This window comes from Colias eurytheme, chromosome 23 (assembly GCF_061535395.1).
Source record: "Colias eurytheme isolate Ceu_HAF_F1 chromosome 23, ilColEury1 Martin Lab GWU primary, whole genome shotgun sequence".
NCBI lineage: Eukaryota > Metazoa > Arthropoda > Insecta > Lepidoptera > Pieridae > Colias > Colias eurytheme.
The window spans coordinates 5,503,448-5,522,392 of record NC_143002.1 but is presented as its reverse complement, the minus strand read 5'-3'; the positions used below and the strand labels follow the sequence as shown (position 1 = coordinate 5,522,392).

Here is an 18,945-nt window from a genome sequence, read left to right as displayed (position 1 = left end):
GTAGCGCAAATGGCCTTATCGCTTGTGCGCGATTACTTGCCCGCCGCTCTCTTACATAATTCAACGTATTAAACGAAATTGTTTAAACCTTATTGCTCGATTACGTTTCTCCACCCCGGGCACGCCTCGTTTCCCTCGTCCAATCAGCGGGCGGGATCTGTGCCCCCCACCCGGCGTCTCCCTTCCTGTCCCCGCCCGGTCTTTTCCCGATTTCAGATCGCAATGACGTTTGGATGTTAGGCGTAGACAGACGTTTCGACACGTTAGCGCGTGCGTGGATTTCAGTGCGATGTTCACGGGTCGTATGTTTACATATGCACGACTGAAGTAACGATACGAGATAGGGACTCATTTCGACTGTATGTGTTGTGATTAGTGGGTCGATGAACTGTAGACCGATTAGATGTCTAAACTAAGGTTAGATAAATAAGCGTTGCTATGACGATGCTTGCGATGGCTCGAGGGTCAGAGGAGAGACGGGATGACGACGTGGAAAATGAAGGAGAAGCGAACGGCGAGGTTGACGTCGTTGGTGTGGAGGAAGCCGCGCCGGTTGACTTGACCAGGCGTTTGGGGTTAACAAGACCCCCTGAGAGACCGGCTATAGCGTTCTCCGTGGAGAATATTCTAGATCCAACGAAATTCACGGGAAGGACCGAAGTTCCGATGAGATACGATGAAACGTATTGGAGGCCGCATTACGATAGAGATGACAGTGACTCTGGTGAGTACATTGTTAACGGGACAGCTTTTACGGGTTAACGTGATTTTAGCTGAAATTAATTATAAAATAATTATCTGTTGGAGATATAAACAAAGTTAATCAATATTATTAGTAGAAATAAATGTACTTAGGTAGGTACTAGGTACTTTAAATAATGAACGCTTCGTATACCTAATTGACTAGGTATCTTACTCACTTTGGTATCTTATTACCTACTACCGTACTACGTAAAAATTAAAGTAAATTTTTATTCATTTAATATGAATATCTAATCATTGGATGCAAAAATCAGTTTATTTATGACGGTTTATAAGTATCTAGGAGAAGAGTTTGTGTATTATTTTTTTTTTTGTGTGCAAATAATAAAAAATAACAATTATACATCATGAAATTAATCAAGCAATTGCTACGCTACAGAATACAGATAGAGCCAAAAATGCAGAAACAATTAAAATATTTTTTTCTTATTGTACTTATTTAAAATCTTGTAGGAATATATTATAATGTAAGCTAATAGGTATTTTAATTTTATGTGAAATATTTTCTGCCCTAATAAAAAAAGTACCTACCTACCTAACTAATTACATATGTAGAAAATTAAATTCCTGGCATAGCATAAAGCCGCAACCTATAAATATTAAATACACAATATCTATCTAAATTTAAAGTCTAATTAGACCTTTTTAATTAGTAATGCATAAACAAACTTAATCTTGTCTTTTCGTAAGAGTTTAAATATCTCGAAAAGGTAGCTGGCTCTTCAGCTCTACGTAGTTACTAGATATCATATTATCAGCGTCGCATTTTTATGAAAGCAGGTTAATATGAACATAAATGTAGAAATTGTTTATATGTAGGTACAAGTTTAAGACTACAAGCTCAAAGTCTACCAGGATATACCTACTTTTTAGTAATACTATAAAAATTCAAATTCAAATAGGTACACTTGGGAATATAGGTAACTGCATACAATGAATGTTGTATGTATTACCACAGACTAATACTACGTGTATTACTAAATTTCTGTGCGAAACATTCGACCAACATATTGTAATTGATATGTAAATGTGACAATAAAACTTTAATTGCATTTCTAACACAATAAATAAAGGTAGGTAGGCTTATCTTAAGGTACGCTCGGTATCAAATGTTTATAATTTCTCTACCTATTAGAAAAAAATACAAATTAGAAGGAATCGTTGAAGATTTTTATTAAACGATTAATGTATAACATTCGTTCCCAAGAAACAAATTGACATTTTATCTCCGTTTTCGTGAATTATTTGTGGTTTTACCATTATAAATGTTTTAAATGTTAGAGTCCTAATAATAATTGCCTCTTGGCACATAATTACCTGCCAACAAAAAACACAAAAAAGCGAGCTTTTACACACCACTAGCGAGCAATTTCGACAAATTAATAGTCCATTGTGATTTTGATTGCCTACGTGACAAAATTAGCTAACGAGGTATCATTTTTTGCCACTAACTGTAAAAATTTGGACTTTATTACTATATACTTAAGAGTGATACTCAAATTTAGTGTGTTTGTTTGTGAAATTGGACAGTCTTGTCTCAATTATGGACGTGACGAAAAGTGAATTGTATCGGCCGTTTGTGCCGGAACCAAAAGGCAATTTATGTGTTTATTAAACACCTATTAATGAGGTGTGAACCGAAATATTAGTTCCGACTGTGCTCCATTTAGTTCGTGATCTTTAACATTGATTTTGTTAGTTTGTCTGCTCATTACCATCGCGCATAGAAATCCAATTGTTGATCTGTTGTATTTAATTTGAATGTTTCAAAAACAGTCAACAGTGACTGTTTTTGAAACATTCAAATTAAATATAGGTATCTAATAACTTGCTTTGTTTAAAAATATTTTAACAAATATAAACAATCGTATTTTCTCTTTTGATATGAACTCGATAAAAATTATAGTAGTTAGTACAATACCTAACGGTAGGTATGCAAACGGTTTAGGTAGGTACGTAGGTAGGTAGGTACCATACCTAGGTAATTACTAATTAGTAATCATATTATTCAAAATCATTATATTATTCTACATAGGTATAGTACAACTACACAAGTCAAGTAACATACACAAACAAATTAATTATAAGGAATTAAGTACACACCTAATAATTAATTGTAGGTACCTACTTACATACCTAATTTAAAATAATTAACTAATGGTATTAATAAATTAAAGGATACCTACAACGAACTGATGTAGAAGTGTATCAATACATCTCTGATAAAATTAATCATAAGAAACTAATCCGATAAAAACTAAGGATAAAAATAATCTAAATTCCGTTACAATATAAAATTACAAATAATGTAGGTACCTACAAATATTACCTTCTAATATATTTTTACTTTCCCTTAATACTCTCAAATCTCAATATTCATGTAACATTAAATACATTAATATTATTATCTCTACGCAATTGATACTATAGTAATAAAAATTGCACAATTGTGTTGCCAATTAGGACACAACATTAATATTTATCTATTTATGTTAATTGCTAATCACTTCCACATGTCTCTCAAATCACTTAAATATTGCATTAATTGATATTTAATTATGTCATTGGCGAAAGCTCGTTAGTGTTGCCAATATCCGTTCACAGCGGAAACAATAATTCGCTAATAGATTTATTGCAATTTTTTGAACGGGCAACCTTTTTACGTGGGAATGTAGGTTAAATTTTGTTAAGAATGATTAAATTGAAATAAATTATTTTTTAATGTTAGAAAATAGGTCAATACAACATTTTCTTGTGTTTGATTTTATGGGATTTATAAAATTTATACGTTTGGAATTTATAGAGTTTTTATGATTTAATCTGACGTTGTTATAAAGTCTCTTTTTATCAACAAATTTAAACTAAAAGGTCGCTTAGAAAATGCGATTAAAAAAAAACCACTGATATTCGAATTTAGAACCTCTGTAGGTAGATAATCTATGAGTAGGTACCGCGCTTCTTCGACCGTCGCGTCGCTATTCGCTACATGGCGTCTTTATAAAATATCTTGAAATATTATTATAAATTAACACCTACAAATCTTATACAATTTGATTATCTGCGTGTGACCACAACATTTTAAAACTTATAGGTCATTCAGTATCCAATTTTAAGGCCAAACTTAGCAAAATATATATATGTATATATAGGTTATAATATAATTTGTAACAAGATTCACACAAAAGTCCACACACACACATCTATCGAACTTATATTATATACCTAAAACTAAGTCCAATTATTTCATCTTACTGCACCTAAGTGCATAGTGCATACCTACTTACTAGGTACCTACATTTTTTTATAGCAGCAAAAAATTTATAGCAGATCACAAAATCTCGACAGATTAGGTACAATCTTGCGAGATAGATTACCTGTAAGAGTTCTAACAGACGAACGGCAAGTTGTGGACGGCAGAGGCTACTTCAGCCGTCGCCACATGTCGACTGCTGTCGACGGCACGTCAACGGCAGCAGTCAAAATGTCGACGGCTGCCGCGGCCGTCGACACGCAAAAACGGATGCCGTCAAACGTCAAACGCTTGCAGTTTGCCGTCAACACAAAACTGCAAGCGTCGCCACTTGTCGACGGCTGAAATAGCCTCTGCCGTTCACAACTTGCCGTTCGTGTGTAAAGAACTCTAACATGATTATAACCTAACAGAGTTTACTATTTTACCAAGAAATATACCTACACCTAAAGGAAAAAAATTATAACTAGCTATGCGCTACGGTCTCATCCCCGTAAAAAACCACGGACAAACGCTTTCATATAGATACCTAGATTTTTCATAATAACCAACCCTAATGTGTAATGATGTGTATTAAAATGTTTGTTTCCGTTTTACGGATATTCAATAACATAATATTAAATGAAACGTATGCTGTCATTTAATGTAGGTCACAATGTCTTTAACCTAGAAATCCTAGGATAAATTGAATATTAAATACCTTTATTACCGCAAAAAGAGCAATTTGTGAAATTTTCTCAGCGATATCACTTATTATGATTGTTCTGACATTTAAAAATAATTTACACACATTAAAAATTTTAGACGGATACATTTTTAAGTACCTACCTACTACCTATAGGCTATATCTAGTTGCTTTTACTTTTTATTGGTGACTAAATGCGCCCCGCGTTTTTACTCGCATAGTTCCGGTCATATTGCACTTAGCGTGCTCTAGCTTTCCTCGATAAATGAATTATCTAAAACATTTTTTTCATATCAGTCCCGTAGTTCCCGAGTTCAATCAAACAACCAACGCTTCAGCTTTATAATATTACTAGCAGTCCGTCCCGGCTTCGCCCGTGGTACATGTTTATGTTTTCTTTCCATAAGAACTATCCTCATACTTCAAGGAATATAATAAAAAAAGAATTATCAAAATCGGTCCACCCATTCACGCGTGACCAAAGAAAACGGGTTTCATTTTTATTTATTAGGTAAGTATAGGTATATATAGATTAGTATCTATAGATTGATTGCATGATGTAGTCCACGCGACTAGTCAGCCGGTAGTACCAGCTGCAGCGTTCTGACCATCATTTTTCTTTTTGTCATTGCGTACTAAGACCCCTGTGGAACCGCCATCCTGTTACAAATGACCCGAAATTTTGTGTCAGTATCTCCCGGCCTATATGTAGGTAGTCTTGAAGTGTTGAAATAATTAATAAATTTGATTGTGAAACTGACATCTTGATTCACATTAATTGAACATAAAAGGATACGAAGGAAATCAATAAAGATTAATGTATACAGAAGTTATCTGTATGTTAAATGTTTATTTATAATGTTGTTCTGTATTAGCATTTAATTGAACACGAATTAATTTATTCGAAGTATGATTTTAAAAGCTTTTGAATCGATTTATTATACCTCATATGCAAATTAACTTGGGAAGCGTCTTTACACAAATCGACAGAGCTTTTTATCAAAGAGGCAATGTGTGTAGACACATTTATTTATTTAGGTAGGTACTATATTAGCCAATTTGTAAAAGTTAAAAACAAATAAACGTTTTTAATAACATAATTATATTGTTTTTTGGTTAATCTACCTAGCTAGTTAGCTACTAACTAAACACATTTTTTGCGCGTTTTACGTACACAACACTTATAAAATTTATGCGCGTGAAAGAAATTCGTCATTTTTCTGAGCTTTTTTCGAAAATTTTCCATTGAAAAACAGATTGTTTTAATTATTACTTAGTTATAGCAGTGTCATATTATGCATTCCTACTGTACAAACTAGGTAGGTATTACCTATTATAAAAATAGATAGATACAATAACATATTTCGCAGAGCAAGACAAATTGTTAGGGCATAACATAAACTATTTCAATTATATTTATGTAGAAGGTATTAGGTTGGTAATCATTAAAACGGTACATAAGAAGTTATTTGAACATGTACCTGTACTACTCCATTATCGCGAAATACGGTAAACGTAAAACAAGTTTTTTTGCACACAAGAGTATCTATACTAATCTTATAGGTACTAATATTATAAAGCTGAAGAGTTTGTTTGTTTGAACGCGCTAATCTCAGGAACTACTGGTCCGATTTGAAAAATTATTTCTGTGTGGATAGCCCATTTATCGAGGAAGGCTATCTAGGCTATATCATTATCATATCATTACGCTAAGACCAACAGGAGCGGAAGCTCGCGGGTGAAACCGCGGAGCGCAGCTAGTATTCTTATCTATACTAATATTATAAAGCTGAAGAGTTTGTTTGTTTGAACGCGCTAATCTCGGGAACTACTGGTCCGATTTGAAAAATTCTTTCGGTGTTAGATAGCTCATTTATCGAGGAAGGCTATAGGCTATATACTATCACGCTACGACCTACAGGAGAGGAGCCACGGGGGTGAAACCGCGCGGAGCGGCTAGTATTAGTATAAGTATAGAAAATAATTTATAGGTATATCGAAGAACTAAATATTTTACGAGGATACATAAAGATGTTATCATGTACATAATAACGATAAGATTGATCTATAACGACCCAAATAAGGTTATTGCTTCCGCGCCATTTTCCAATACGAACATTGCGATAATATCGTGATGTATTTTTAAAAGACTCTTCCGTTTTTAGTTTTGTACACATTTATTTTGTAATGGTCGTAAATGGTGTTTTGACTTTAATTGTTGTTAGATAATTATAAGACCACCTGACATTATTTGAAACTAACAAATTTTTGATATTACTACATAGGTTCCTCTTCCTACCTAGTTTTTTTGTAAGGTCAGAAATGAAAGGTTATAATTAATATTAAAATATAGTTTTTAGATATCTAGTAAATTTAAAACTAAGTATAATTTGTTGTCATAGTGAATTATTTATTAAGAATAAGTACCTAGTCCAATTATTGTGATTTAAGAGAACTGTATAATCGCATAGCCTAATAATGTTTCTTAAAAATAAATGTACCGAATACCTACTTAATTGCCATCTTGAGAGTAATTAATCACCCATCAATCCGTGTAAGCGATACTTAGTTACAATATTCTATATATTTCAATGGACACTAAACGTATTTTGAGGAAAACATCGAATAGAAAATCCAAACACACAACAAAAACCATGTACGAAATATCCTAATATGAAAACTTGAAAAACCCGCAAACACTGAAAAACGACTTTTCTTCTTCACTATTTGATTGGTCCGTGCTAAAGCGAGACAGCATTACACGTTCCTATACGTTAGAGGGAGACAAAATCAACCCTTCGCTCGCCGCACCCTTTGCGCACCAATCCGTGAAATTAGAGTCGTCTAAACGAATCTAACGATTATTTTATTATCCCTTTTGCGCTAAGATTTGTTCCTTGCTCACTCAAATAAAAATAAAAGGTGAATAAGGCGTTTCGGGGGTCAAGCGGACATAAATATCCCGGCGCTTTCGGTCCGCGTTAGCTTATTCGCCCCTTTAGCTCTGATCCGTAGATTAATGTCTGGAGTCTTTGAATTGTCTACGAATTTGTTTGGTTCCAAAATGTTCAATGTTTAACTGGAATTTGAAAGCTTTTAACATAAAGTGGATATTAGATGTGTAAAAGTACCTAAGTTAGCTGCAAATATGATTTCTATTTTCTAATTAAACAATAGGTAGCAAGATTTATATATTTAATATCTACTTTAATTATATTTTTCAATTATAGAATATAATGCACTGAAATCTAACACCTATAACAAACGCAGAAATGTTTATATTTTAATCCAACTTATTATAATTTATTATTCTTAGTTAACTACCTACTACTAATCAGAAATAAAGTGCGATTAAATGGAATTGTCCTGTGTTTATACAATTCTATACCTATAATCTGTCGACTTCTTTATAAAATAATTGTCATTTATGTTAGTATAAAAATTATAAACGATTTTTATTGGGTTGTCTAAGTCACATGACTTCAGCGTCTATTCGAAGCCTGATTTTTCACCAACTTTTCATGAAATTCAAAGTATCTTACTCCATTTACAAATAATTATGATGATCACCAAAATTAACCCGAACTTGCCGATTCCAAATCCAAAACTCAATTGGAATTCACAACGCTGGCAACTTAGGGTTGTTTTCACGTAATTTTCTGGTTGTAATTAAAAAGTCAGCAAGCATTGTTGGCAACATTAAGCCCCTCGTTTACGCGCGACACTTTCGCTTCCGGGACGCTGATTTTGCGTAATAAACACCCTTTATTTTAATACAATTGGGTCGCATCGCGCTGATAAGGGTTTTGCATTTTATTATGAGCGTTATTTTTGATTTGTATGGATATCGAGTTCTAAAGAGTTGAGATATTATGTAGAAGATTATGTATTTATGTTACGCTTTCACGAAAAAGCTTCTGGATGGTTCACGAAATACGAATGAAAATGCGCGGCACAGTATAGAATATTTTAGTACAAGTTACTGTTAATTATACAACACCATTTAACGTGTGATGAATTATGATAAAATCAAGTACCTATGAAAAAAACGTCGATGTAACTGAGATGACCAAAGATTGATCAAAATTTTATCGTGAAATATGCATAATAATGCATTCCATGTGATTGCATAGGTGGTTCCTACGCAAGTCGAAATTATATCTAATACGAAAAAGGTATCATTTTAGCTACTTGCTAAAACATTATGTTAAACGATAAAACAAAGGGTTATCTTAAATATACTTAAACGGCAAGCTCATATCGATCTAACACACATCCAACTAAATTAAGTCTAAAACGCCTCAATATCGTTTAACATAACTGCGAACAAGGCCCCATCCACAAAATCACCGAAGCACGGATCCTTTCAAATTACACTTCTCCATTTTCTTCATTTAACAAATTGATGGGCTCCACACCCGTAACACCAAAAGGCGCTCTAAAACAATGGATTAAAGTCGAAATTTCAACATCATTCGACACTAAGCGTCGGCATCGCTTACGCCCAAAAGATAAGGCCCAGTTTGGGCTAATGGTTCAGCGTTAAGGGATTTTTAGCCTTAGCCAACAGATCTTAAAGCGTGTAATTGCTTGACAATGGGGAGGGGGTTGCGGTCTAAGTTTGTAATTAATAAAGCCCTCTCGATTACAAGAGCCTTTCCTCGTTGGGATTTGGAAGGAGTTTGGAAAGCGACATGCTAGTTAGATGAGTTTGTATTAATGATACTTAATAGTTGCTGAATATTTTGAGTTTGACTGTCGGCACAATAAGTCTGGACTATTTGGGCAATTGGTATTGCCATATGAAATACTTATAAAGCGACATGATTATTCCCAAAATTTCATTTGAAATTAGAGTATTGAGACGAAATGACTGCAAAAGGCAAATTATATTATAAAATATAGTACCTACCTACCTATCTATCTAAGATATAGGGCTTCATTTTTCCAATTAAAATATATAAAAACAACTTCATTTAAATCACATAACAGAAGCACTAACAACAAACAATTAAGTTAGCTAGCAATAAGCTAACTCATTTTGAACTTTTGCAACTTTTACAACTTTTGAATTCGCGGAAATCTAAACTATCTATTTATCTATTAATTTCGAGGAATTGCAACGTTCTATAATTCGTTATGTAAAAATAAACAATTAATTTGTGAAAACATTTATTGAATGGACACACTATTATAGGTACCTTCCGTAAAATCTATTTTTATTTATTCATTCATTGCCTAGGTGTTTTGTCCATATAGTGTATAGGTATGTAGGTAGATACTGTATTGGTGTTGCCTCAATTTTTTGTTGTTTTTTCCTAGTGTATGAATAAATTTTCATTCATTTATTAATATTTATGTATTATGAATATTCCAGGCTTTCATCTTAACCTCCCCTAGCCTGTAAATCCCCAATTCGTGTTTGCATTGCCTGTTTATTTTAGCAAGCGGTTTGGAGGGTTAACATTGACGTACATATACACATTTATGGAAAATGTATAGGATTGGTGTATTTTGAAATTATAACATTAATTAAGATTTAAGATTAAAATAACTTTTTTCCTATTGCAGTTTTAGGGAATTTGTATCGACTGGCTTTCCGATGAAAATTGGGTTTGACCGAATTGTACTTAATATTATTGTAATTAAACAAAAGAAAAACAGACATATGAAGGTAATTTTAATTTACCATGCGTACCTATCTATGCACCATGTAGGTTTATTTCTATAAATATTGGGTTTAATAACGGGTTCAAATGTAGAAAAAGCGGCTGAAAACATATTATCGGGCTATCGTTGTTTATCATATTAATTTATGATGGAAACCGCGATAACACATATTTATTAAGATTTATGTGTCCCAATGCAATTTGATAAAGGAATATTTTATATTCGTACACTTCTTACGATGTTAAAAAATTTATTGATATGACATTCCACTTGGCCAACTCCCAAATACTGTTGATTTGTCGCAAAAACGCAGAATATATTGTAATTTGTTGTAACGAGAGGTATAGTTGTTTTTAGTTCTTTGTTATTATAATAAAGACGTTAGACATTTGAAAACAAAAAGGAATAAATAATTTAAACTGAATAGATTGTCTAAATTGTTGCTACAGCTACGTCATGAATGTTATACCTACCTAGGTCTTTTTCTCTTCTTTTAACTGTATATTGTTTTCAGTGACTTTTACTAATTTCAGCGTTGTTCTGCACTATATTACCTATATCTACCGTAGTCCGTACCTATACCTCTCATCTTCCCTAAAAATTAATTAGGTAACTATAATTAGGAAAGAATCGGTGATTTTTTTTAATTTAGCTATAGACACTTGAATAAAATTCAGAATATTGGTCAAGTTTTTCTAATAAAGTTCTACAATTTAGTAGATACCTACACATAAAACTATAGCATAGAGATAGTATTCTATCTACACCGCTGTAGTAAATTCCAATTCGTCGTAGACTTATTTCAAGACTAAATTGGGAAGTATTTAAATCATGCTTTTGTTTTAGCAATTAACAAACTATGCATTGCAAGTTTGTCTATGTCTTGCACGATTAGCTAAAGACTGATTGATTCTCTATCGAGCTAAAAATTCCTGAAGCTATGGACGTGGGTACAATGTTAATTATTTGGAAGAGGAACGAAGACATAAAAAAACACCTACTTATTAGAAAAAGAGCGTGTGTGCTGAGCACACGTGTCAGTGAAACTTCATAATTGTGTTCATAATGATACCAAATCGTTTAACTCCTGACGGTAGATATTGCTATGACGCGACCTAGATATTTTTACTCAAGTTTCACTTAAAAAATAGAAACAAATAAAGAACACGTTAAAATATAGGTAATATCATCATGATTCTCGAAAAAGTAAAAGACGGTTATTATACCTACCTCTTCTAAAACTTCTAAAACAGTCAGTCCTAAGACCTAATGTTATTTTGATAATAATTGACAATAATCCTCTTGTCTTTCAGTAATTTCCAATATTTACAATTCTTGTTTTAGCATCAAATAATGTTTGCTTCATTTCGGCTTCATTAAGGAAATTCTTTATGAAATCTTTTTTCGTTGACACTACTTACCTGTTTATGGGACATTTTTATGTTTGTTTGTGACTTCTGAAACAATGAAAATGGAACATTTCATTTTTATGATACTTTACATGATATATAAACAGACGGCGGATCATTTAGGTACTGAACTCTATTAATTTATATTCAAAATGTTGTAAATAATATTTTGAGAATAAAATCATTTATCTATAATTCTTAGTTTTTATATATGGAAATAACATTCCATTTATTGACTTGCATGTGGCACAGTCCTAAAGCTTACAACGCTAACATTAAATTACTTACAGCTAAATAACTAATGACAACGGTACATGTTGCGTATTTAATTTAGCTCGGTAACCGACGCTTTAAATCAGTCAACAGCATACGTTGTTACTTTACTCTTAATCCAGCCGATTGTCAGTCTATTGTCTATGCCCTGTGCGTTGCAAATTAAAAAATCAAAATGTCAATGTCACTGAAATATTTCGATTTGAATTTAGAGGGAAAAAGAGGTTATGTTAAAAACTTACAAGGTAATTAATGCACATGGTTATTAGGTAGGTGCTTTAAATGCTAAATACACATTATATTATGCACAATGAAACTGCATGTCTATAATTTTAATAGAAAATGTTGAGCAGATTGCCCATATTCCAAGGATGTTGTCCGCACATAATAAAAACAATCGTTTTATATCGATTTGACACTTACTAATGTTGATTTTATTGCTATTTCGCGCTCCAAAAACGATTTCGATGCTATACTTAAATACTGAGACAATTTTCTTAATATTTATACATCCTGTCGGTCGTTATATTGAATTTTACTAATTTCACTAAGCGAAGTATACTCATAAATTATATTTTAATGTTTCCGGACGAAAATTGTTGCCAATGTTGCCACATTAAAAATTAATAGCAGTTTTGAAACTATTTCGCATTGACAACACTCGTGTTGAAAGAAAAGGAAACGGAAATGAGTATAATATCATGGAGAAAACACGAAAACATTAAAATAAACATGATGAAAAAAATAAAATGTTTTATTAACATTTCAGCCTGTATATTAAATACTTTATGGGAGATAAAATTCGAAATAATAAAGGCGCCTGAATATGGGACAAATTATAATATAATTAATGACACTGATATAAAAGAAAACATTAATTTAGTCCAATTAGTAAATCCTATATGTGTTTTATTTTTAATCACCAACAATATTTATATCTGGGTTTCGAAATGATTGAATATTTTAAGATAAAATGGATAATTTAAAATTTTTGAAAACTAATGCGCATTACGACTTATTTTTAACTTTAATACTTATTATACTACTAATTATATGTTATACAGATTTTACGCACAATGACCATGTAAAATATAAACTTTAACTGACTGTTACTTTTGTTACAGTCAAAGACCACCTTCAACATTCGGACCTCGAGGCTGATGACGTCGAAACAGATGATCAAACTTCCAACATGGATGACGACATTCTCACTCAGTCAGATCTGGATGAAAATGGTGACCCTAAAAGCCCAAGTTCTAGTTCTAAAAAGGGGAAAAGTTCCCGTGATTCGAAAGGAGGAACTAAACCAAGAAGAGCACGAACAGCATTCACGTATGAACAGCTGGTATCTCTGGAGAATAAATTCAAGACCACCAGATATTTGTCCGTGTGCGAGCGACTGAACCTTGCTTTGAGTCTCAGCTTGACGGAAACTCAGGTGGGCATTAATTGATTATGCATCTATATTTGTTATATTTGATTTCTGAACTTTTTTCTAATAAGAATTAATAATGCGTAAATTCTTTGATAGCGTTTTTTCTCTTATATTCATAACGGTAGACCCGTCGCAAAAAATTGTTTTTGCATGCTTGTATTAAATACTTGATATATTCGTACTTTTGTTCTATCTTACCGTATTTTAAATGGAACAAGAATTACCCTACCATAACTAAACATAAACAATATTCTCAGGTCAAAATCTGGTTCCAAAACCGTCGCACGAAATGGAAAAAGCAGAACCCTGGGATGGATGTCAACAGTCCGACCGTACCGCCACCTTCAGCGGGAGGTTTCGCGTCTGGTCCTTACCCCGGAGGTCTGCTATACCCCCACGGAGTACCATACCCCTTCACAGGACCTGGCCCGTATGCTCCCTACTTCCATCATCTAGCGGCGAACCATCATCACTCGCATGGATCGTTAGGTCACTCTCACACGTGATTATGGTCACGACCTGGGTCTGATCACCCGAGGGTCGATAAAGATAATGAAAGTGGACTGTCTAATTAGCAGTGCTTATCCGTCTGGTACTTACTGTTTCGATGGTCTGGTTTAGAGGCAGATTTGTAAAGTAGACTTGGTTAGAACATGTGAACTTTGTTGTACGCATTCTTCTATAGTATCGACTATAGTTATCAATTAGAATTTCGTTGCGAATTCTACACATTTTAACTCCATCAACACTGTTGTTTGTAATATTTAGAATTTTATCATTTTTTTTTCATTTTGGTCCTTCAACGTTTTCAATAATTTGGATTTACTTTCCATAGAATTTAAAAAACTGACCACTTTCTTCGACTACCTACTTCAAAATGTTCTGCATATTTTTATGAGCACTGTGTATATTGTAGAATATGTGGCCGTACATTAGTATTATAATATTATTTTAGTGCAATTTAATTTTTAAGTGAAATAATTATGAATCGATTGTGATATAGGTATTTAACGTTAATATTCATTAAAACAACTTTATTTACAGCTGCGGTGATATTTGAACCTTACTATATGATCGTTTCGGCATTTTTTCAGATTCAGTCCAGAATAATAGAAATTCTTTAAATAAAGTTGTTTGTGACAATTAAATAATGATAATTATGAATGTAATTCACGAAGGCATTTGAATTTTTCTCGAATCGAAATATATTTACTTGTTTATTAATTGATATAATGTTTTAGCTGGGGTTGCATAGATATAATATAATATAGTAACCTATACAGAGTGTCCTACTATTGGTATACTAAGCGCGAAGAGACTTGTAGATAGTTTTGCATACACTGATCACGTAAAAAATACTTAAACAACAAAATTACGTCAAAAATTTTTTGCTAAATTTTTCCTGAAAATCCATGTTTTCTTCTCTAGCTTCGCGCAGCCGGCATATACCGCTTCTCTAATGTGAGCATTTTGTCTATGAAAACATAATCTTAAACGATAGCTCAGGTGCTGGTGGCAAAGTTGGGCGGGTTGCTTGTTATGGGTGTACACATACAGTTTAAAGACTTCATCTATTTGAAAAAAAATGCGTCTGGGATTTTATAAGTATTTTTTACGTACTCAGCGTATGCAAAACTATAACCTCCTTTGAGCTTAGTATACCAACAGTGGGACACCCTGTACAATCTAGATACTTACAAAGCTAACAAAGATTATGTTATAATTTAAATTTGGTAATAAACAAACGCCCAAGTTTGAGTTTATTAAAATCAACTTCATTTGCCTTTGTGAAAAAATAGATACTACCCTCCTTCTACTTTAATATATAGATGTGTAAACTTTTATAAGCTTTATAATATTGCATCGAATAATCTACACGTATGAAAATTGTATGAATATTATAATTACATTTACTGTAATCGAAATTTCCCTCCGACGAGTATATGTGATTTATTGAAAAATAATAGTTTCTTGATAACTTCATCGTTTTCCTTGTAGTTAACTTCGTTTTTCTTTTCTATTCTATTTGTTTTTCTATTTAAATAAAAAAATATCTCTCTAGGTATATTAATCTGTCTGAATGTATTTTAGTAGTTACCTTTTAAATTGAACATGTAAATATATTTATATGAAAATGTACTGTAAATAGGGTGCCACAGATTTTCTAATTTATAAAATATACAGTACAGTATTGAATTTTGTACTAATCATTATACTGATAGATATAATAAATATAGTTCATACACGTTTTTAATGGTAACTAACATCTACTCAGTGTAAATAGCGATTAATATTTACGAATAATATTGTTAATAAAATTAAAATAAATAATGTGTCATATAAATATATAACTTTAACAGTGGCAGCCCTGTGGATAAGCAGTAAGCTTACTATATTAACACAGATAGTACCAGTATATACAGATACAACCAGTAGGGAAACTTCATACAACACGTTCGAAATGGCTCACGCACACAAGCAAGCGTGTTTATGAGAATCGTAAGGGTATTCTTATATGTATCTGTCAATAAATTGTGATAATACCTTGACGATTCTCGTAAACACACTTGCTTGTGTGCGAGAGCCATTTCGAACGTGTTGTATGAAGTTTCCTTACTGGTTGTATCTGTATATTGTGTTATTAATTTGTAATCAAGCTATTAAATTGTATAAAATATTTGTACATAGATCATTGTGTGTATCTTAATATCGAACGCCTATTGTAATTTAAGTTGTAATAAGTGATGCTCAAGCTGTAAATATTAGCCCGTGAAGATATTATAAGCTCGATGTTGATATTAAATAGTTTTCAAGTTCTTAATCTTTTATTTATGTGCATCCCGTTAAAATATTACCTACCTTCTAATTACAGTAACATGAAATCAGTATGCGTAATATGAGTGTTTCAAAACAATAAGATATCAATTGTCATGAAATATGAAAAGTGCAGGCTAAAAATTTACACCAATGATACTATAAGTAGTAAGATATAAATAGGTTATTAGCTCTCCGGAAGTGGCACGTCGAGATGTGGCTAATTAGCCACTGATGAAATTGATCGGTCTAAACTCTAAACCAATGATACTATAAGTAGTAATATGTAGATAGGTTATTAGCTCTCCGAAAGTGGCACGTCGAGATGTGGCTAATTAGCCACTGATGAAATTGATCGGTCTAAACTCTACACCAATGATACTATAAGTAGTAAGATATAGATAGGTTATTAGCTCTCCGAAAGTGGCACGTCGAAATGTGGCTAATTAGCCACATTTTGTATCAGTTGTATTTTTTTTGCTCACGGAGTTTAATCATGTGACCTCACTTTGAAGTCTAATCGTGTGTGAGTTAGTGTGCCGTTTTTGAAGATCGAATGTTGTGTCGGTTACCTATTTAGTATTTACACCTTTTTACTTATTCGTATAAGTATGTAATATCATTAGCCCAAACAATCTAATCAAAAAAGTAGGTACCATTAACCATATTATGATTATTACTCTTCCACAAAAAAAAGAGCTGATCGGTTCTGAATGAAACTTTTCGCAAATAAGCCATTTTAAGCTTATTAAAAAATATTGGAACTATCGATTTAATAAAAACTTTGCTATTTTTTCGTTATTAAAACGTTGTTGAATCGATTATTGTAAATTGTAATATAATACACTAATTGGATGAGAATAATACTTTAATTTCCTATTAGAAAGTAGGTAATTAGGAGCTAATTATACGCTGAAATTATTATTTACCTCTTTGTATTGGAGAAAACTGAATTTTTAAAAGTAAACTGCCACACACACCTACCCACCATTATAAACGATTATAAGTCCAGTTATTTTAAATTTCTACGAATTACATGAACACCCAATGTCACACAACTAATTACGTATTTATCAAAAAGCGACCGCGCTAATTGCGTAACTTTGATTGACGTCGACAAAACCTATCACGCTAACTAGCTAAAAATGTGTTGACCGATTTTTTATTTCGGGGGAATTTCGGCGTCTTTTGATCGTTTCCAACATGGCGGCCGACAAGTCATCTGTCATTTTTAATTGTGTGTCAAACCGCCACGTTCGGATGCGCGTCACGCACCACCGCGGAATATATTTAGTTTATTGCGTTATAAACGCGGCTATTATTATTTTACCGATGCTCATTAGATTCGCATTCAACTCCCGCCGTTTCATTAGAATTAAGTTATTTGGACAGTTATTTCCATGAGCGATTTTATGTCTCGGCTTTAGTGCGCGACGATTTAGGTGTCGTGCGATCAATTATCCTGTTATTAGACACATGTTTCAACGGATCTTAAAATAGAATGTAATTTTCTTGTGGGATGATACCTAGCCGCCTTTTTAGCGTATTAGTCATGTGTCATCATTGTTAAGTAACTCCTTACCTATTTATTTTGGTACAATGATATGTAGTAGAGTGTTAGCGAGTATTCATGGTTTATAGTTTGTAATTGAAAATAAAATATGATACGTATTACATAGTAAAATACAGTATTAGTAGGTAAAACTGACAAGTCAATATAGAAATAAAAAACAAAATACTACACTACACAGTCTACACTATAAAGTTACAGTGCCGGTTGGTAACATAAATCTTCAATTTAAAATTACTGCACATTGTTCTTATGATGAATGTTCTAGATTCTATAAATTCTAGAAGACTAAATCAATAGAATAAATTATCTTTTGAAATAAGTAGTTACTTACCAGTTCAAACGATTTTTCCAAATGAATACAGGAAATTATTCTCTTTGGGCGGCTTCAATTTCTACAAATAAATACAAAAAATTGTTAAATAAACTATTTAAACATACAATTGAAATAATTTTATATTTTATATTAAACAAGACAAAATATAGTAAAAACGATCACGTGATTTATTTTGCGCTTGATGTGACGTAAATATGAGTACCAATTCAATATTAATTAATAGTGGCGTCTAAAAAACGGATGCCATTCGTTTTTTATAGCCCAATGTCAGCCGTTTACAATTTTGAACAAGCTAACATCAAAGTAGTTATCAGTGACGACGTATAAATAAGTCCTTTGAACAAAATATCATCCCAACGCGAACGCCTTCTAATGTCTTAATTTTCGAACGTTTCAGCTTCACAAGGGGCACCTTACCGCGTTTATTTCACAATAAACTAAAATATATAGCTCCGCTTTAGACATTTTCGACAACCAACAAGTGGCAATTAAAAGTGACAAATGGTATGAGTTATATGTGTCATACGTCGGCGCTACCGTACGTCGTGCTGTTCAAAGATCCCGCGCATTTCTCTGATCTCGCCATCCTCCACTTCATTCTTGAGCAGCTGAGAACACCACAATGACCTATAAATATTATGCACGTAAAAATAATTTTAAACTCTACGTCGCAAAAATAAAAGTGAGGTTAGGTTGTACCCGCCACTAATTCAATGTAGTCATTTAGTTTGGACGGATGT

The 18,945-nt window shown here is 32.7% G+C and overlaps 1 protein-coding gene across 1 annotated transcript; it reads left to right on the top strand.

The window, feature by feature from the left end:
• Window positions 1-248: 248 nt before the first annotated feature.
• Window positions 249-15,434, top strand: slou (homeodomain transcription factor slouch). The gene is made up of 3 exons (XM_090115520.1): window positions 249-724; window positions 13,174-13,487; window positions 13,742-15,434. Exons 1-3 carry the CDS (start codon window positions 439-441, stop codon window positions 13,988-13,990), a joined length of 849 nt encoding a protein of 282 aa, XP_089971646.1. The 5' UTR covers window positions 249-438; the 3' UTR covers window positions 13,991-15,434.
• Window positions 15,435-18,945: the final 3,511 nt, after the last annotated feature.